This window comes from Solea senegalensis, linkage group LG21, assembly GCF_019176455.1.
Source record: "Solea senegalensis isolate Sse05_10M linkage group LG21, IFAPA_SoseM_1, whole genome shotgun sequence".
Classification (NCBI taxonomy): domain Eukaryota; kingdom Metazoa; phylum Chordata; class Actinopteri; order Pleuronectiformes; family Soleidae; genus Solea; species Solea senegalensis.
Window position 1 is genome coordinate 1,264,686 of NC_058040.1, and position 21,262 is coordinate 1,285,947.

General features: G+C 38.7%; 1 protein-coding gene across 3 annotated transcripts; it reads left to right on the top strand.

Moving 5' to 3' along the window:
- Positions 1-1,056: 1,056 nt before the first annotated feature.
- On the top strand, positions 1,057-19,840 carry pitpnb (phosphatidylinositol transfer protein, beta). 3 transcript variants are annotated; one of them, XM_044012227.1, is made up of 12 exons: positions 1,057-1,179; positions 4,588-4,618; positions 5,641-5,786; positions 6,381-6,472; positions 6,615-6,622; positions 7,650-7,724; positions 9,147-9,230; positions 11,064-11,150; positions 12,681-12,785; positions 12,967-13,089; positions 13,491-13,550; positions 15,753-15,814. In XM_044012227.1, the coding sequence occupies exons 1-11, from the start codon at positions 1,160-1,162 to the stop codon at positions 13,536-13,538; spliced, it is 819 nt and encodes a 272-aa protein (XP_043868162.1). In that variant the 5' UTR covers positions 1,057-1,159; the 3' UTR covers positions 13,539-13,550; positions 15,753-15,814. The 3 variants fall into 3 exon arrangements, with proteins under 3 accessions (XP_043868162.1, XP_043868160.1, XP_043868161.1); XM_044012226.1 differs by having other exon boundaries at positions 1,058-1,179; positions 13,491-13,577; positions 15,753-19,840; XM_044012225.1 differs by lacking the exon at positions 13,491-13,550 and having other exon boundaries at positions 15,753-19,840.
- The last annotated feature ends 1,422 nt before the right edge of the window (positions 19,841-21,262 follow it).

A 21,262-nucleotide genomic window follows, 5' to 3' on the forward strand; every position in this document is an offset into this window, starting at 1 on the left:
CCCTGGCATAATGATTATCGTATTGCACAAGGAATGCTATAGCACCAAATCAATATTGTGACCCACCCACCCCTTGTTCAGTAAAAACATTGCTGGATTTTGCCAAGACTACATTATTTGTTGATTTAATAACTTGAAGACTAATTAATTAGGTTAATTCTATCTACCCATCCATAATAGGTGTAATATACGAGGTCAACAACACTCTTTATTCTGTGGTCTCTCTGCCAACACAGTAACACAACAGTAAAGATGCAGTGCCACCTAGCGAACACACTGAGTGTGAAATCCATGTACACTATGTGTGGACTCATTTTCTCTAATTTCACTCCTTTTTCCTTGTTCTTTTCATTCCATGTCATTTAGCAGGCGCTTTTATCCAAAGCGACTTACAAGGGAATTGAGTGCAACCTGCCAGGGGTGGAGTTGAACTTGCGACCCTGAAGTCTTTGCACACAGGGTCTTAACCACATGCGGTCTTACTCCACCCCTCATTACTGGATAAGTTTTGGATACGTTCAGATTTCTAGGACTGCACCAGAAAGGTGTTGCATTTATCCAGTAGGATTTGCAGGCCTAGGATCTGTGTTAATATGTTCATAAAATGTGGTACCATCAAGCTCAACATCCCAATCTTCTACATTATTTATTGTTGTTTTTACAGTGTATTGTTTACTATGTGTTTGACTGTGACAAAGGTGAAGTTGATATTCTAACTTTTGCACTAGCAAAAATAAACATTTCGGGCACATTTTCTAACTAATGTGGGCTTTTTTTGTTTTTTGTTTAGGTCTGTAGGAGCCATGATGAAGGACGACTGTGGAGTTTACAAGTGGGGAGACTTACAGTACATATATACTATATAGCCTATGTATATGTGTGTGTATATATGTATATACACACATACACATATATATGTATATATACATATATTCGTGTGACCGGTGTCTGCATGTTTTTTGTACATTTTTTGCACATTTATGTCTATCTGTGGGGACTAAGTAGCCGTTGCTCCCATGAGTGTCGTCACTTCCGCCTCCCTGAGTTCCTTCAGGAGTGTCTCCTCCTAACTGTGACGGTGTTGCCTGCATGTCTGCTGCCTGCTTTCTGTGTGGTGTGTTCAGCTATCATTGCGCAGCCGCAGCCCGGGGTGACGAAGATGGTGATCATCAAGGAATAGTGAGTCTGGAGTGTTTTAATAAATTCATTCTGTCACCTAATCCCTGCCACGCTCTTTGTTCGCGCTCATGTTCAGAGCAGATTGTCTAGAAGCTAAGTTATAAGTGTTCGGTGCTTGCGTCACAGATGGCGTTAAAATGAGCATGCTAGCAGCTGGTCGGCTGCTGCGTCTCATTTAGCCAGTTAGCTCTAACGGTAAATGTTCCACATCCACCTGCCCTGGAGCTCATTATTGAAACATGTTTATGTGCGTTTGGTTCACTGCTGTTGACCGCTGGATCTTACGTCGCTCAGTAAATACACGCTTCTGAGGAGAGTGGACCAAGACGTGGAATATGGGGCACACCGGTCTTTTTTAGGCGTCGCTAATGCGAGCCAGCGTTCTAACGGAGGGAGATAATTGGCTGCGGACGAGTTCACATAAAACACGTCTGTTTTAGTTTTGTCAATAATAATGTACAATGCACATTGAGTTGATGGCGTGGCGGTGGCTGTCAATGTCACCTGCTTCTCTGTTAGCCGCGTGTTTTATCGATAAAGCGGCATATGTAGAGCTATAGCGTCGGTCCCGTGAGTGACAGATTAGGGTTCCGTCTCTGCCGGATTTACCGTTACAGCTAGCGGGCCAAGTTAGTGGAGCAGGCGGCTATCGCTGCTAGCAGGGCGATTTTGTACTTTATCTGCAATGCAAACACCTCACACTAAATTACCGATTCATAATCTAGCTGCTCGTCAATCTGCTCTTAATCCCAGCGTTAACAGCGTGTATGTTAGGAGATGTGCTCCTGTATTGGCCCATAGCATAAGAAGCTAGCGTGTGTGTTATGACAAGACTAAGACCTACTTTGCTGCTACTCTGGGTTTAGCCCTTTAACTGGGCGGCTAAGACTAACATGAGACTAACGTTGCGTTGGTCACACGGATTATCCGTTGTATATATTTTCTTTTTTAGTCATATTATCTATAATCATATGGCTAACCTATAATATCGTCCGGATTGATACTCTGTTATTGATTCTGCCATGTTCAAAGGATCATTTATACGCTTATTACATTAATACTTTCACTAACCTCCATTCGTTTGGAGCTATGTGTATTTTTTTCATCACTGTAGAAAGTTAATACACAATTTACAGGACTTGTTAGCAGGAATAACTTCTACATCTGCTGTTGTGTCCCATCATTGATTGTCCTCTGTATCAGCAGTTTATTTATGGACACGGCTGCTTTATTTCTGGACCAAACAACCGTAACATGGACATACACTTCATTTTGAGGCCATAGTAATACCGAAGGAACTGTATATTTTGTTAAGCAGTATAATATTTTGTTGTAACCCTACTGTGTAATCACAGCTTTATCCAAAGTGCAATAGCATTATCAGACATGAAAAACATGAGAGTAGGTAATACTGTAGTTTTGTTTTCAATGTTTATATGTTCGGTACGGCAAATAGAATTGTTTCTATTTGGAAGCTATACTGTAATTATTAGGGCTGCAACTGTTGCATAATGAGTCGATTATTTTTTTCTGATTTGTGACAATGACTTCTGTTTAGTCGGAATAGAGCGCTAATAATGTTATTACACTATCAAGAGGAGACCAGAGGATGAAGTAGACGACAGTCTACCACTCACATTGGCACCTCTGTGGCAGTCTTGGCTATTTCTCTGTACATACTATCAAGTGATATCACTTTGGTTCCCTATAAGATCAACACTTTTTCCTTTTGTGGCTGATGGGGTGTTGGGCCCAAAATAGTATCAGTCTCACTTTTTAACTATTTAACCTCCACACTTTCATGACATGCTCACATGAGAGGTGGCAGCAGAAGTGCCATTTTGTTTTTTTCTTTGTGATTATTTTTGAAAAACTTAAGGATGTCTTCTGTCACCTCAGCAAATTGTCCTCAACACACAAATCAATGTAGTGCAATATTAATATGTATTAGGGCTGTACATATATATATATATATATATATATCCTCTATAATCCCTTTTGAATTTCATTATTTATTATTTTTAATATTCTAATTATATTAAAATTTTTACTTAAAATCTTGAGTGTGTCGCGGATGCATCTGGCAGCGTTTTCGGCATTGTGGCTCATCTGAGCTTCGGTCGTTTTGAGAATTATATCTTTCAGCTCCCATCCCTCTTCTATGAAATGTGTCGCGTGTGCCTCCGTGGTAACTGTCGTTGATGGTTGCGCGGCTAGGAACTGTGTACCTTGGCTCAAGCTCTTGGATGAAGTCAGAAGACCGGACCCCTGCGAGATGTTAATCGGTCTCATGTCTTTGCAAATAAAATGTACCAGTTTGTCCATAATAGCATTCTGGCGAGCAGCTGTGGACCCTGCGATGTGGAGGGGTGTGCTCGGACTTAAAAAGTGGTGATCTCCATGTGTGTCTTACCGCCGTCAGCCCTTTCTGACTCAACATGAGATTGTTGTGATTCAAAAAACTTTATTGTTCTGCAAGGGTCGTACGTGAGCAAAGCACACGGAAAGAGGCAGAGGAAAGAGGATGTAAGCCAAGCTGTGCTCACATCACCCTCCGTTGGACAGTTTGTCAATTGCTTTGAGTTAAGGGGTGACGGGAGCGAGTTGTCTTTCAACTCGAAGGTTGTGGGTTCGATTCCCGGCTCCCCGTATAAATACAAACCATTTACCATATTGGCTCGCGATTGTAGGGTTGATATTTTATAGGGTTATAATCACATTTCAACAGCTTTATTACTCTCAAAAATCAATCTTTATTTTTGTGACATTTGTTTTAATAATTGTCTGTTAACTTGCATGTTAATTTAAATGTTTTTATAATGACAACCTGTTTGGTCATATTTCCCAACTAAAACTGTAGGTTAATGACTCAATAAACTCTTTACGTCTTTACAATGCCTGGGGAAAAAAACCCCAAGGCTAATAGTATTTCTAGGCTGCGCCCCACCAACATAATCATTGTTTTTCTGCCTTTCCTATTAGGTTTTCACATTGTGAGGACAATTATAGTTAAATATAATGGGAAGAAAGTTTTTTTCCTGCGCATCTGTAGTGATATCCTGACATAGGCTAGTCATTATCAGTGCTGTGATTATACTGTGTGTTGGTGTTAATTTTCATTTAATCATATGTACATTGAGGCAGAAACAATTACTAAATTAATTGATTTATTTATGAATCAATTACTACATTAATTGTCAGCTATTTTGATAGTGTTTTTTAAAGAATAAAAAAACAATTTTTTCTGATTTAAAGAAAGACCACTGGCTAAACCCAACCATAGACGGCCTAAGATCTTTTTGTTCATTCGTCATGTGATTTACCTCTGTATTTTCAATCATGATTTAAATTTCTTTGTTTTTCCTCTTTATTTCCTGCCCCACCCCTCCCTTGTTCTCCTTCTCTCAGTCGTGTAGTGTTGCCACTCTCTGTGGAAGAGGTGAGTATCACTACCTCAGAGGTTTTTTAAATTGTTTTCTCCTTTACTGCTCATCTATCAAGCTTTAATCTGGGACAGACAAATGACAGAATAGCCTTTGTTATGCTGGTAGTGGTGTTTGTGGAGAGAACTGTATTCAAGTGCAGACTATTTTAATGTCTATGATGTCCCCATAATACCATTCATATTTATATAGTGTACAGTTTAGACAAGCTAGAGTCCAGAGGTATCGTACACTGACCAAGGCTTTTGGTTTCACTTTGCAAAAACAAAGGGCTGAATAGTTAGTAAGGCCAAACAGAAAATGGAAAGATCAGTCACTTGCATTCAGTAATTTGCTGGTAATTTAATTTTGTCCCATTATTAACAATTTGCACTTTATTCTAAGGAAAGAAGACATTTTGATCTGAAAGAAGTTATAATTTACCTCGCTGACTGTACTCAATTCCATTGTAAGTCGCTTTGGATAAAAGCGTCTGCTAAATGACATGTAATGTAATGTAATAATATAATTTGGGATGACTGGTAGATGGATGAAATTAGAGGTAATTAATTGGCCTAACCAATAAATTGGGATGGCATTTTTAAAGAATCTGATTATTAATCGGTCAATTATAACAAATTGCACTTTCATATGTATTTTATATATTTTTGAATGGATAAATGTTCCAAAAAAAGTCAGCATCAATTTGCAGGCATCAGCTGCCCTGATTTCTGAAATTTGGCATCAGCCATGGAAAAACTCACATCGTTCCACCTTAAGTACATAGCTCACTGCCACTGTGATTGTTGATGGATTTAGATTGGGACAGTTAATCAATATTTTAATTGATTTCACCACAATGTAGTTGTTGAAAGTTTTTAGTTCAATCTAACAATGTTCAGTGCAGCAGGTAGTATGGCTGTTTGTGTTATTGCATCCTTGTATCACCTGGGCTGTCTTCAGGCTCTTGAACAAAGAATCCAAGGATATGTCACCGCTCTTAAAGCTGTTAATTGAGTCTGCATCTTCTCTATCACAGTATCAAATAGGACAGTTGTACTCTGTGGCTGAGGCCAGCAAGAATGAGACGGGAGGAGGAGAAGGCATAGAGGTGCTGAAGAATGAACCCTACGAGAAGGACGGAGAGAAGGGACAATATACACATAAAGTATACCATCTAAAGAGGCAAGTCTTCCAGAAAAAAGCTTTTGACCAAATCTGAGAGAATGTTTACATTTTTGTTTCCATTGTGCTTACATTAACAACAGCAGCTATAGTAATATTTGTGCTCGTTTCAGCTTAAATGTCCTCTCTGATGTTATCCACACATGCTCAAACGTACGTGGTGCATCAGTATTGTCATTGTAGACGCATTAATAATATTATTTTGAAACACTGTTCCAGAGCCTCCACCTGACAAGAGTTTGCACTGCGATCCACAAAGTTCCACGCGACTACATTTTTATATGTGCAGTCTGTGCGTGAAAAAAAGCGTACGCCGTCTTTTTGTGGTTTATACATGAGGCTCCTGGTGCTTGGAAATGTTTTTATTTATTTTTGCCAACTCCAAAAATAAGTAATCTAATCAGGTAAAGAGGATAGAACCTGGCAGTAGAAAGAGTAACATGAACATCAACAGAATACCACTAACAGAGGGTATTAAATCTGATGATAGACTTCCATTGGCAGCTACATTATATTTATACATTACATTATACAGTATATGCAGCAGTGGACAGAGCTGTAGTCGTTTTCTGACCCGTTTCTCTCTCACTGCAGTAAAATCCCAAGCTTTGTGAAGTTGATCGCACCAGAGGGATCGTTTGTTTTTCATGAAAAGGCCTGGAATGCCTATCCATACTGTCGTACCAGTAAGTTAATGTTCACATCGCTCAATAAACACAAAAGGATCGTAGATGCATGCATGTTATGGCTTCAGTTTAGTGTTTACTGATGTCAAACTTATTTTTCATACTGATGCTGATGTTTCTTTCTTTCCTCCTTTCCCTGCAGTCGTGACGGTAAGTTGTTTTTTTATAACCTGTTCACACCAGGAAGTGAAATGGTGAAATTCTTCTACACATCTGTGCAAAGTAAGCTCAGTAACATGGGGCTGCATGCAGAACTAGCTCTAGGTGAAGTGGGTAAATAAATCAGTTATTTGCAGTTATATACCAATTTTTTTTACTCTTAATTACATTTTGTAGTTAAACAAAGTTTGGTGGGTTTATATTTCCCGTTGTATTAAGAGTTGAATTTGACCCACTTTCACCAAATCTGTGATCATATTTATTGGAGACTGATTTGCCTAGAATTTTCTTGGTAAAATGTTGGTTTAACTGGACAATGAATTAGCTTTCTGTTAGCATGATATTGATATACCTTATCCACTAGCTAGGGTTAAACTTAGATCAAGCTTAGCAGTGCAGCATTACAAGTGTTGTTAAAAGCCCTATTCAAACAGGACTAGTTTTATTTGAGGAGGTGGGATGAAGAAGTTATTACTAGAGCGGACCGGACGATGTCAGTAAAGATTACGGTGATATCACGTGTGAAGAAACGCATCGATATAGTGCATCGATCCATGCTTGAGAATTCTTGGAAAATGTAAGCACATATTTACTGCTCGTCTATTTTACACAGGATTAGTTTAACCTGGGTTAATTGTTCCAGACCTTTTTACCCCAGGTAAAAGTCACCGATTCTTTACTGGCATTGTTTGGTAATGACATGGCACATTTGGACGGGACTAAAATCACAGAGAAGCTCTGGCAATAATTGCTTTACCCCACCTCCTCTCGTAAAACTAATCCCCGTCCAAACAGGACATTTGCTTAATTGGATTTAGTAGGGTTTATGCTCATCTCCATTCATAGAATTCTCCATCCTGGCTGAGGTCAGCAGTCATGATTTGAACTTATTATTAGAAGACAACAATATACGTATATATATATATATATATACATATATATATATATATATATGTACATACATACGTATATTGTTATACATATACATACATATGTGTGTTTTTCTCCTGTTTTTCAGAATGAGTACATGAAGGATGATTTTATGATAAAGATTGAGACGTGGCACAAACCTGACATGGGAACAACAGACAATGTAAGTGAGCTGACGACAGTGTTGAGGAACATTAATGTTTAAGAGGTAAAATGATTTAGCGTTGAACTTGGGGAACTAACATTGAACGGAGCTCCTGAAGTAAACGGTGAAACACACCAGGTTGTGTCCAGCCATGGGTGGTGCTGTGAAACATGACATTACATTACATTACGTTACATTACATGTCATTTAGCAGACGCTTTTATCCAAAGAGACTTACAAGGTAATTGAGTACAATCAGCAAGGGGTGGAGTCGACCATGATGTCTTTTGCACACAGGGTACCGGTCTTAACCACTGAACCACTCCACCCCCCACACACAACGGTGTTTTATTCTCTGCAGACCTTTTTCAAAAGAGAGAGGACAACTTTGCTTTAGCTGGTGGAGAAAAGAACGCTCGCAAAAATCTCGCCCAGTGAAAACATAGCATTAAAAAGTTAGCTTCTCTTAGCCTAACCTAAAGCACAGCTAACAATATAATAAAACTGAGGAGAAACTTGACATTGGAGAATTAAAAAGGTGAGGTATGTTTGCTTTAAAAAAATAATAAAAAATTAATGATTAATGCGTGGTTTAAGTAGTAGTTTCTTATGTTTCTGTTCGTCATCTATATGTTTAATCGGATAAAAATTTCAGCTTTGAATATCAGGGTCATATTCTCCAATCCTAGAAAGCTGCCCTGTGGGCCAAATAGGTTGATTCTAATGAAAGGGGGAAGTTTCCATGTGTCAATACACACGAAAGTATGGTTTTACATTTGGACTCCAAACACATTTACTGTAGTGGTGTCACGGTCTCAATTGTAAATGGAGTATTGATCGAAACCACGTCACAATCTCGACCTTTGAAAGCAAGAGCGGAACCAAGGATTTAACCACACACACACACACACACACACACACACACACCCAGTGTGACACGTCCTGCATGCGTACCAGAGGGGATGAAAACATTATAGCACGACGACACATTAGCTCCTCCCGCTAACCAGAACCACACTTCTCTGACAAATCACGGTGTGTAAACTATGTAACGCACATGTAGCGTGTGTGCATGCATCATAAGGACGTAGACATAACTACAAAAACAACTGATTTAACCCTGATTTAAGCACTTGTTACATTCATATTGTTAATAAATGATCTAATCTGGACATTATATCAGTCATGACACCATGTAGATGAAATGGAAACGTGTAATCATGACATAAAACCAATGACTCTAGATTAAACTAGACCAGTCTAAAAATGGAAGACCCATCTGCACTGAAAGAGATTGAAAATCAAATTGTGACCTTTATATTGTCTTGACACCCCTAATTTACATGACATAGTTTGTTTTGTGCATTGTTTGATGAAAGGTTTAAAAGTTTTTTGTTTTTTTTAAATGAATAAATGTCCTTTGTCTTCTGTCTGTATCAGGTCCACGATCTGGACACGCAGACATGGCCGACTGTGGATGTTGTGGACATAGATATTGCAAACAACAACCAAGTGCAGGAGAGGGTAAGTTTTTTTTTATTTATTTATTTGTTTTAAATCATAAAGCACTAAATTACCCCGCATTTTCAGACACACACGCACAGGGAGAGAGAGACACACAAGTCTTGCCTCTCGCTGTTGCAGCAGTATGGTGTTGTATGAGTTGATGTTGACATGATTGACTCAGTCATCACATGTCTCACCTGCTGTGGGAAATTGCCATGTTTTTATAAATGTTTGTGCGGAGCCCTAGCGCCCTCTATGGACGTGCCGCCACTGACCAGCAGTGTTTTTAAATGTCTGTAATATGCTGGGATCATGTGTCACTGACTCCTCAGAACACCTCAGGAAGAGTTTAGTCTCACTGGTTCTGACGGGGGGAAAGTTGTGCTCTCCCAAAGCTTTAAACTAAAGTCCTAAATCTCACTGTAATTGTCACCAATAAATTTTAAACCACTCCCCGTCAGTCAGTCATGTTACATGTGGTTTAAAATCTAAAAGGAGGCAGTAAGCCCTTTTCCTCGTGGTGGGCCACAGTTGACCCAGTTTTTCTTATACTATTTCTTCTGCAGTAATGACTTAAGTGGATCAGTGTTGAGGTCAAGTCTTAATCAGAGTGTGCATCTGCTCCAGGTCTCTTCCCCATTCTTTCCTCACAGGCCTGATGGATTAAAACAGCAGTGAGCCTTGAGCTTGGGGGGATGGGATGTTTGGGGTAAGGTGGTCCTGTAAGACCTGGTCAGGATCAATAGTCTCCATGGAGACTAAAACCTGGTCCTTATGAGGCTAAACCTACTTTTTGAGGAACAAAATTAAATTAAATTAAATTAAATCAAAGGGCTAAGATGTGGTTAGGGTTAAACATTAGCTAGTTATGTTTAAGGTTAGGTATAAACTTCAAAATCAGGTATTGGGCAGAGTAAGCTGCAGATCATGGGCTTTAGTTAGTTAGTTATCCTTTATCTGTATTTCATGTTTTGGGGGAAAGTTCTGGTTTGGCTGTCTGAGCTGTGTTTTAACAAGACTGTGTCGACCTGTGTTTATGTTTGTAAATGAGTTGTTATAATAGTTTTGTTTTGTTCGCAAACCAAAGATATGTGGTTTGCTTTCGTAGTAGACCAAAGTATTTGACCATATTCTATCATTAATTCGGTTATGTTCACCTTACATAACTTTCTAATTACTGCTTAATAATGGTGAGTAAGGACATTAATGAACTATGACGTCAATTTGCAGTTATTCTTCTTGATTTAGATTTAATAAACACAAACTACATGTGTTAATATTGACCAATAATATTAACCATAATAATTCAGATTATGCTCCTTCTAAAGAGGTTTAACTTGTCCCAAGATTTTTTATTTTTTATTTTGTCCTCCCAGAATTTTCTCAAACTTTCGGTCCAGATTTATGTGCATATGTTTTGAACAACATGCATGAAAAACACATTTTCTTGTCTTGGAAATGATTTGTTTACCAATTCACATTCTGGTGTAAACAGTTATGTCTGTGAATTATTACATTGCCACATTATGTGCAGACTTTCTCTTTTCATGATTTCATTGTGATTTAGGTCATGATAGTTCACCATCTTTAAAGAGCGGCTTCTATGGTAAACTCTAATTAATGACCTTTAAATAGGATAATATGGGTTTTTGCAGTGAGGTGTTAATAAGAGCTTTGTAAAGCGTAGTAGCACATGCTAATAAGTAGGTAGTTAATGGTGAATATGTGTATCCTCTGACACTGTGTGACCGTGATGTCACCACACAGCAACAGAAACAAGTCACACCTGCTTCAGTCCTACAGACTCAAACATGACTCTGTTTACATCATGTTTCATCTTTATTCTTTCAGGACTACAAGTCAGAAGAGGATCCCACTGTCATCCCCACCACCACTCCCTCCACTAAGAGGAGAGGACCCCTGAGCCCTGAGTGGAAGGTACCGAGAACTGCACTTGTGTTTAAAGTCCCTGTAAAGTCGTACAAATATCTCCTCTGACTTTGTCAACCCACAAGAAATGTTTCCATTTGTTTTCAGTCATGTAAAGTTCAGAAGAGTGGAGAATCACTTTTCAGTCTTCACTCCACAACTGCAGTTTATCTCCACATGTTCCCACTCACTATTTTCTAACATATGTAAAGTGTGAAGTGGAGAATCTGCGTGTTTGCTTTACTGGGACTTTAATGGTGCTTTTTACATTATACACTTCTAGTGCTACTCACACTTGTTTTTTTATTCCAAGCGATACTAAAATGTGACATCAGCAGACTGCATGCAGGAAGTACTGTACTCGCTTCTGTGAGCAAAGCTTTTTCATGAACTGATTCTAATGATTCAGTAAACTGAAAACAACTGCTTTGTGACTAATGGAAAATGACGTGTCTGATACCAAACCAAGTAGAGTCGAGTGGAGCCGAGTAGTGTTAGAAGTGTATAATGTAAAAGTGCCATATGTCAGCATGATATTCACACTTATCACACTAAACCTGCCTAAAAACTTAAAAACCAAGAACACAGTATATAAATGCAGAAATGATAGTTTCCCAATATAATATGCATTTATGCATTTCTATGTTCATCGGTTTGTTTATATCAAGCCAGTGCCAGTTTGAAGCTGCCGGACTTCATCGGGCACTTTGAATCCATGGATATTGAGCAATATTTTGAGTAACAGACTGAATATAATAATATCTGCCACTAGGTGCTTTTTCGAAGCATGGAAGGAGGAGCTGAAATGAATCTACACTAGAGCTGCAACTAACGATTATTTTCATAATCAATTAATCTGTCCATTATTTTCTCGATTAATCAATGAATCGTTTGGTCCATAAAATATCAGGAAACCTTAAAAAATGTTGAGCGGTATTCTTCAAACCTGGAAATGATGATCTTGTTTTGTCCACAAACCAAAATGATTCACTTTTAATGATTTCTTTGTTATCAGAGCAAAGAAATAAAGAAAATACTCACATTTAAAATCCTGTTTTAATCAGGAATCCAACATTTTCAGCTCTCTGATAAACATTCCCTCGTCCTATTTGGGAGATCACTTACATATGGCAATAAAAACAAGATATTCAAACTCGTAAGCATTGGATTCTGTCGCTGATGTGAGGTGATCACTACACAAGCAGCATCTCTGTTGATCTCCAGTACATTTTATGGCAGTGATTCAGCTGCTGCTGCCTTCTCTCTGACTGTGGTGAGCTGGTAAAGTGCTCTCCCTTTGCTGGTCCCTGCCTGTTTTCATATCCTCCATCTTGACTTTTTATGAGTACTTGTGAGGAGATGTCTGTGGTGCCTCCAGCCACAGTGTCATTGTTGAACTCTAAACCTAAATGTATTTGTTAATTTATTTCTGTGGCATTCAAATAAAGAGGTCAATCAAATAATAATCTGATTATTTTGATGGTATAGGGTCACTGTCATACGTCACATGTTTTGTGTTTTCTTCCTTGTCCTTTAAAGAAAGAGCTGAACGCAGACTGGCCTTACATGTGCGCGTACAAACTGGTCACTGTCAAGTTCAAATGGTGGGGTCTGCAGAACAAAGTGGAACACTTCATCCATGAGGTGAGGCTGAGGGAAATGCTGAGTTTTCATCATACTGTTTACTGCCCTGTTCGTTGTATATTGACGTGATTGATGGACGGAACAGAAGCCCGGTTTAGTTCTGTCTACTCTCAGTCTGTTAACCTTTGCTTAACGTGTGCATCGTGCCATTAGCATTAGTTAATGTTCTGTCTTTCTACAGCAAGAGAGACGTATTTTTACCAACTTCCACCGCCAGATGATCTGCTGGTTTGACAAATGGATGGATTTTACCATGGAGGACATTAGGCGGATGGAAGAGGAGACTCAAAAAGAACTTGAGGAGGTAATTTTTTCAATGCTCTATATTTGTTGATTTAAAATGATTTGAAATTGATTTATTTAGCACTTTTCTAATCTGGATGACCACTCAAAGGGCTTTACTCTACAGTCTTGCCATTCACCCATTCACACCTGCAGTATTCACTCACGCATCCATACAGCACATTTATGTGCAGCCATCAGAAGCAACTTGGAGTGAAGGGTCTTGTCTAGGGAAACATCTGCCATGTTGAAAGGAGACGCGCTCTGCCAGTGATCCAGTGCAAGAGTTCAAATAAAAGAATGAAAAAGAAATGTATTGTTGCATGAAGTGAAAGTTATGATTGATGAAATGTATGAAATGACTGAAACCGGCACAGTCTGTGTCATGTGATTTAATCCTTTTACCCCTGAATGTCACATTAGATGCGGCAGAAGGGAGACGTGCGAGGCACTTGTCCAACGGAAGAGTAGAAGCCCGTCACTGTAGGTCAAACACTAGAGGCAGGCTGAGTAAGTCTATAAAGAACCTGTGTGGGGCTGCATGGCATTTTCCACTCCATTAAATGTTCACTGCCGTGTTGCAGCGGTCAGACTTAACATTTGTGAAATCATCTTTTGTGTGTCACGTTTCCTGTGCTTTTGTTTCTTCTGTCTTTATAATTTCACTTTCTTTTTATCCCATGACCTCTGTTCTTCACGCAGGCTAAAATGAGTGTTACCTTGAATACCCACACGTTATTTAAATGACCTGTTGCAGATGTGTAGATGAGGAACCACTAAATTGTATACAATCTCTACTTGTGTTGATGTAGTGATCCAATCAAAATGTTGTTATTTAATACACCACATAGTGTGTTTTTATAGAATATACTGTATCCATTAATATGTGTTGTATTTAGGGCTTACAATAGATTAGAAAAATAACAAATTAATCTCACATTTTGAAATTCGTTAATTTTGATTGAGGGCGAGAGAGAGAGAGAGACAGGCTCCCATATGGAAGTCGCTGGTCAGCTGCCAGAATATTACGAGGGCTCTGTTTGTCACTTACTTTGCACTTGTTGGTGATTTTGTTTTATCGATGGTTCTGTAGCTCAGCTTCTTAAAATGAGCTGTGTGTGTGTGTGTGTGTGTTAGACTTCACTTTCACATATACAGCACGTCATGTATCTGTTTGAAGTGGGATTCATGGCTTGGGTTTCCTTTTTATTGTGAGACAGTTGCAGGACCAACACATGAGCAGCTGGCATTTAGCTATTACAGCGACTAGAACAGTGTGTTTTATTATTTTTAAGGCAAAACCTTATGTAAAACATAGCTGAAGCAGCTCTGCAGCAGATCAGCCCCATCACATGTATCTAGCCTGAAGTGTAGATGACAGAGTCTGCTCTTCTTTCTCTCTAAACTGCCATCAGGAATATTATTTAAAATGAACAGTGACTTTTTTCGTGATGTGCAGATGTGCAGATTTGTTAGCTAATACAAGTGTTAAATGATTTTTAGAGACGTTGTACTGGCAGATAGTCACGGTGAAAAGATAAAAAAAGCTGATTTGTGACCCTGAGTTTTACATCTGTATCGTTTTTGTTGATATGGACTCAGATTTTGTTATGAATATGTTAAGATACAGTGTAAGTTCTGCATGTTTCTTTATCCATATTATTAAGAAGACATGTGAAGCCAAACAGAAATGTAAGGACACACTTGAGCATCTTTGGATATAAAGCCAGACGCACGGTTTCAGTCTCATGTAACTTCTGCTACACAGAATGCAGCAGCAGCAGCAGCAGCAGCAGCAGCAGCAGCAGCGATAATCTGCCGTCCATATCAGCTGAAACTACATCCATTTATTAGATCAGAGGTGAAAATCTAGATAAATCCCAGAATGTTGTGAAGGTATTCAACATATGTGACGTGTGTGTCTTCAGATGAATCTCATGTCGACTCCTTCACTGTCTTGCTCTCTCTTGCTCTTCCTCCTCGTGTTTTGTATCCATCACCATCATCAGTAACTTTGACTTGGCTGGAAGTTTTCTTCTTTCTTATTTCTTGCATGTGCTTATTGTTTAACCCGATCCTAAGTCTGATGTGTTTTGAAATGCTTTTAATGCACTTCAGTAACAACATGGTAATCTCATGTTAGAGCAGTAATGTCATGTCATTTTTTTCCCCTCCCTCTAAATATAAATGTTACTGATAACAAATAATCCTAAAAATAATGTTTATTTGTTTAAATGTGTGCAAATAGAGTCATAATTGAATGTATTTTGACACAGTGGTGTGATTTTAAACAGTCTCTGGTTCTTCATCCCTCTGCCATCAGTGTCACAGTGTCAAGTTTGTTTTTTATAAATCCCAGACTTTGTGTAGGAAGTGATGGACGGCTTCTTTAGTGTGTTAGCTGGATAAATGAGGCCCCAGGTATTTGCTCGTTCTCTTTTACTCTCGGCTCCACCGTGACTCCACCCTCGTCTCTGATGCCGATACCCAGACCAGCAGCGAGCTATCAATTAAGTCTTGAAAAGTCTGCAATTAGTTTCCCTTAAGCCGTTCTGTGGTTACTCCAGCGTAAAAATGTAATTGCAGCATTGTAACCACACCACTACCATACTATTAATGTTATTTCTGAACTGTTTTGATTTGAATTTGAACCCAAACTGACACCAAACCCCGTCTGTCCCGCAGCTGCGTAACACAGGTCCAGTTCGAGGCACCACTGCTGCTCATGAGCAATGAGGCAAATCAAACCAAACCCTGACCTGATGACGTCATCTGAGACACGCCCACCACGACAAGGAAGTGACCTCCACCCAATCGCAAGCCTCCTGTTCACCCAGAAAATCATAGTTAAAAGAAAAGGAAAAAAAAAGAAAAAAAGAAGAAGAATCCTGTTTTTTTGCATACACATAAAAAAAGGAAAAAAAATGCACATAATGTAAATTGCCTGATAATGTAATTGTTAGTTGATTATTACAATGGGCTATGTTTTTATTCAGGTGCGTCAACTGTAACTCAAAGTCGAGCCTTTTGAATGGATTTAGCTTTTATGTCGACAGATTCCCACGTTAATTGGTATAAGACGACTTTAGCAGGTTTTGAACCATTTCTGCTCCTTTGTATAATAACTCTACTGAAACCCTCGTCTCCCTTCTCTGTGTTGTCTATATTCTTGTCTTGGTAAAAAAGAACATTTGTCTAGATCTCCTCCCCCTGCGTTTCACTGTCTTTGGCAGTTGGTCGGGAATACTGATCTGTTTTTTTTGTTTGTTTGTTTTTCTTCCCCTTTTCTTTTAGAATTTTTATATTTCAGGTTAAACAAAGTCTGCTTTACGGTTTAAAGCAAATATGCTCATGCATGAACGGTTCTCTGCGGTTAGTTCCTCCTCCTCCTCCTCTTCCTCCCTCCCCCTCACGTGCATGTGGACATCAGCAGAAACCCCTCAGTGAGCTGCCGGTTGCATGAGCGCAGTTGCTGCAGTGCAGCTGTTGATCACAGAGTGTGTTTGTACTGCCAGTGATTCTGTGCTCGTTCGCTGCAATAACCATACAGCATCATTATTTCAGTTATTATTAAGTCAGAAAAACATGTTTGCCGTTTGCTACCAGGTTAAAGTGTCAAGTATTAAGTGTGACCTTCTCTTAAACCTGGAGTGGAGCCCGAGATAATGTTGTTTGTCGTACTTCATGCAGCGCAGGCCCAGAGCCTAAGATGATTCATTAATACTTAATCACCTCACTGCCCCAAATAGTTGTACAATTTGAACATATTAAAGGAAATGGAGTCGATACATGTTTAGATACATGTTGACATCTGAACAGTGTTGAGCTCGAGTCCTCTGCTTTTATTTTGTAGGTGATTGCTCAGTTAGTGCATCTATTACTAAAGTTTTAAAAACCAAAGTCATTAACCTGCTTTACTGGTTTAGTTCAAGGTCAGTATGACCACACCTAGTGCTTCACTATGAATACGAGGCCACGCCTGTGGTTTTGCTGCCCTCTAAGGTCAGTGTGCAGAACACCACTCTCATTAATGCAGTTCAAGTGTTACGTTGATCACCGGCTACTCTGGGATGGTGGCAAGGGGCCCCCAATTCAATCTCAGCTTAGGGCCCCATAAAGGCTTGGGCCGGCCCTGACTGCTTGTCCATTCACATCATTCCATTCCAAATGCTAATGATGACAGAATTTGACAGAGATAAGTCAACAAATGTGGTGGATCCCTGTGATGATGATGAGTGTGTGTGTGTGTGTGTGTGTGTTGATGTGTGCACAAGTCACAGTAGTTAACCTTTCTTTTTTTCTCGCGCTCACAGTTGGAACACTGGTGTGGATGTTTGTCACAGCTTCTGAGAGACGAGCATTTTAGGTGTTTTTAGGCTGTATTATTTATTCTCATCCATGTTTTATTTGCATAAAACAAAGAGTGTAAGGTTGTGCTGAACTTGTTAAACTGCTTTACCAACAGACTGAATGAATGAGACTTGATCTGTTTTTATTTCCACCGCGTCGCTTCTTTCTTTGGGGGCTGCATTGACTTGACTTTTAAAGGTCGAAGTTGCTGAGTTTACGACTCTACTTTTAATCTTGTGCGGCTACTTTTGGCCTCTCTGAAAACTGTTTTGTGATGTTTTATATGATCAGATAGCTGTGGGACATCTCTGAAGTCAGGCGTGTGTGTGTGTGTGTGTGTGTGTGTGTGTGTGTGCACGTTGGACAGGTGTTCATTGTAATAGAAATAAACAAAGCACATCCAGACACTGGATTGAATTGGAGGTTCACACGTCTTTACTGTAACTGCTGAAAGGAAGTTTGTGGTGTTGTCACGTGAGGGGATGACAGCGGGCAGTCCGTATGTTTCCATGCTTTGACTTTTAATGAATCTACTTCTTTGTCCCTAAACACAAGCACTAGTGGGGACTTGGTTTATTGAAGGAAGTGTGTCTGCCTCCACTACACTAGGGGTCAGTTTGCATCCATGAACTTAAAAATACCCACTTTTTAAGCTCATGGTGGAACATTGTCAGTCCAAAGTCTGAACCTGCCTGAATGTCACCATGTTGTTGTTCCAGCTTTGTTATTATTTATTGGTGTTAGCCGTGCATTGGAAATGTGGAGCATGTCGAAGTAGCTCGACTTTCAATCACATTATCTGGGTGTTTTAGCCTGATTGTTTTGAATTTAGCACAATGTCAGTCAGAATAACATATTTACATGTGTTTTTAAGTCAAATATTTATTATTATTACTTCTAACAACAGTGTTACAGTCGCACCAGAGTCTGACTCGAGTGAAGTAATAACAGCAGACTATAGTAGCGATGTTTACATGTGCAAAGTTCCCAGACGATTTGCTCCAACTGGAATTTACAATTCTGTTGTTTACATGGACGTGAAATGATGTCATCAGATTGTGGTGTGTACACACACATCAAGTGTTGTCTAATTCTCCAGCACTAGAAGCAGCAGAAGAAGAAGAAGCTTCACTTCGGAAATACAGAAACATGGAAACATGAAACACAGGCCAACGCTGTCGTTCAGAATGAAATGTGTTTTTAAAAACACAGCTGGTGACGTTCAGGCTGGTGGATTGTTGTGAGAGAAGTTCATGTTAGGAAGACATGGACAGGAAGTGGAAGTGGATTAAACTCGTTAAGTCAGTTGACGACATGCACGGTCACTATTTCCAGTCAGCTGTCGCCAAAGATGCAGGAGTTCTACAGAAATGAGGACATACTAGAGAATCTAGAGATGCTGCAGGGTCGTCCCCTCATGAAGCTGAAATGCAAACACCTTTTTTTTTATTTAAGCCATGTTGAATCCCTCAGGGCTAACTACTGAACGACAGTGTTAACGTCTTCGATCGATATCAGATGTTTTACTCTTAGTCACAACTAAGAGCAGGAATTTGGAAGTGGCACACTAGTGCTTGTGTATTGGGACAAGGACAGTCTGGTTCAGCTAAGTAGTCGAGCAACAACTGTAGCTGTGCATGGAAATGTACTGTGGTTGTGTGTGTGTGTGTGTGTGTGTGAAATGGACCAAACTTAGCCACCTGTTGTCGCTCAAACTATACCGTAGTTTAACTGAACCTCATCTGTGCAGACCAGTGTACGGCTGCGGACGTGTTTCACAAGCATGACATGGAGCCATTGCTGCAGCATCATTATCCAGTACATGAGACCATTTATTCATTTACTAACAAACTAGGTTTAATCTGCATGCTCAACACGTGAATATCCTTTACATCCCCCCCCCTTCTTTTAAAAAAAAGAAAGGGGGGGATGTAACGGTGTCATTCTCCCCCCAGTTTCTGTTTGATTTGTAAGCTTTTATAAGTTCTTGAACTGCATCAGTTGAAGATTCAATGAAAGGTCAGATCGATGCAGCCTGACCTTGTGTCTTCTGATGGAGTGAAAATCACCGTGTGTGCAAGACTTGAGCGGTGAGAAGAGACTGAGTGATGCACAGTGGTTTGACCGTGAGGGGAGGTATTAGAAGTTTAGAGAGCAGACCCCGCCCCCAATCCAAAATACTGTTTTCTTTATTGCAATCATGAAGAAGCACTTGCAAAATCTACTGTCATTTTTTTTATGTTTCCAAAAAAAGATTCACAATGTATTAAATTTTCTCTTTTCTGATATGGCAAAATTCAGGGGAAAAAGTAGTGAATGTAAAACAGTCATTTCTTTGTTGTTTTTTCACAGCTGTTGCGCTGTGACAGAAGGTCTAGACAATGGAACATAACAGAATATCTAATAAATTTGAACAAATAAGAGGATTTGTGTGCAGTTTCCTTTGTTTAATAGTTGTGATCCATCACGTTTACCTATACAGCAAAAAAAATGTAAGCTTTAAAACAAGAGCCTCACAGAAACATGGATTCTTCATTTGAGTTTGAAGTTTGACCTTTTAATTTGGTCTTACGATGGATTCCTCAGCAGCCACTCTGACATGTTTTAGTCATTTTATTGCGATAGATAAATACTTTATTAATCCCGCAGGAACTTCAAGCATCCATTAGCAGCTCAGACCACAACATAACATTAACGTTGGACATATAGGACATGTACAAGAAAATACTGTATTAAAGTAAATCTATATAGAGTACAGTAAGCACAGGTGTTAATGACCACATCAACGATGGTTCTGTTCAGTTTGTGTCAGTCAGGTCAGTGTAATATGGAATCAGCGTGCACCTTCAAAACTCATTGATTACACTCATGTATTTGTGCACATGTGTATAATTTAGTTGTGATTTATCAACAGAAATTTAAGTCAGTATTTAAAATGAAAATGTAAGAGCTGTGTTCGTCACTGTCAAATATATTGAGGTAAGTGTTTTTCCTACTGTGACCTGTCAAAGGTTTCATGAACAATTGTATTTGTATTTGTTTGAAATCTATTTGAAATATTGCTAATTATTTTATTACTTACATTTTTGACAGTTCTTGAATATGTTGGAAACGGTTAATATCTTTTATATTATATTTTGGATATATATACATATATGTGTGTATGTATGTATATATATATATATATATACATATATATGTGTATATGTATATATATACACATATATGTGTGTATGTATATGTATATATATACATATACACATATATGTATAGGTCTATACTTCTATACTCCCTCCCCCTCTTAGATATTTTTTACATATTTTCATGTTCTCTATTTTTAGTCTTATTTTGACACAAAAAGGAAATCTTCCTGAATCTTAAATGTTGAGATCACAGATGCACTAAAGAAGAAGTATCTACTAGTATTATAAAGTAGTCATAAAATCACAATCAGGTATTTTCCCTCAATGATTTAGTCCCTCTGTATAGAATTGAATCGACTTTATTGCATTGTAGTTATACAACAGAACTGTGTTTGATCACAGCAGCAGTAGAGAAAAAAAGTGACATACACAGTATGTAATAATAATAAACAAGATAAAAGAAAATAATTTTAATAGTTGTAGTGGTTGGAGGTTGTCACAAGAGTTCGAAGTTTCTAAATATTTCAGAAAAACATTACTCAGAAAAACTGGGGGAAAAAAAATTAATGCAATGTGCTTCCATAGTAGGAAGCAAACTACTACTACTATGTATATATACATATATTTATATGATTTATTTTATTTATTTAATAAATAAAATTTGTATTTTATTTATTTTTTAAAAAATATTTTACCTTAAAG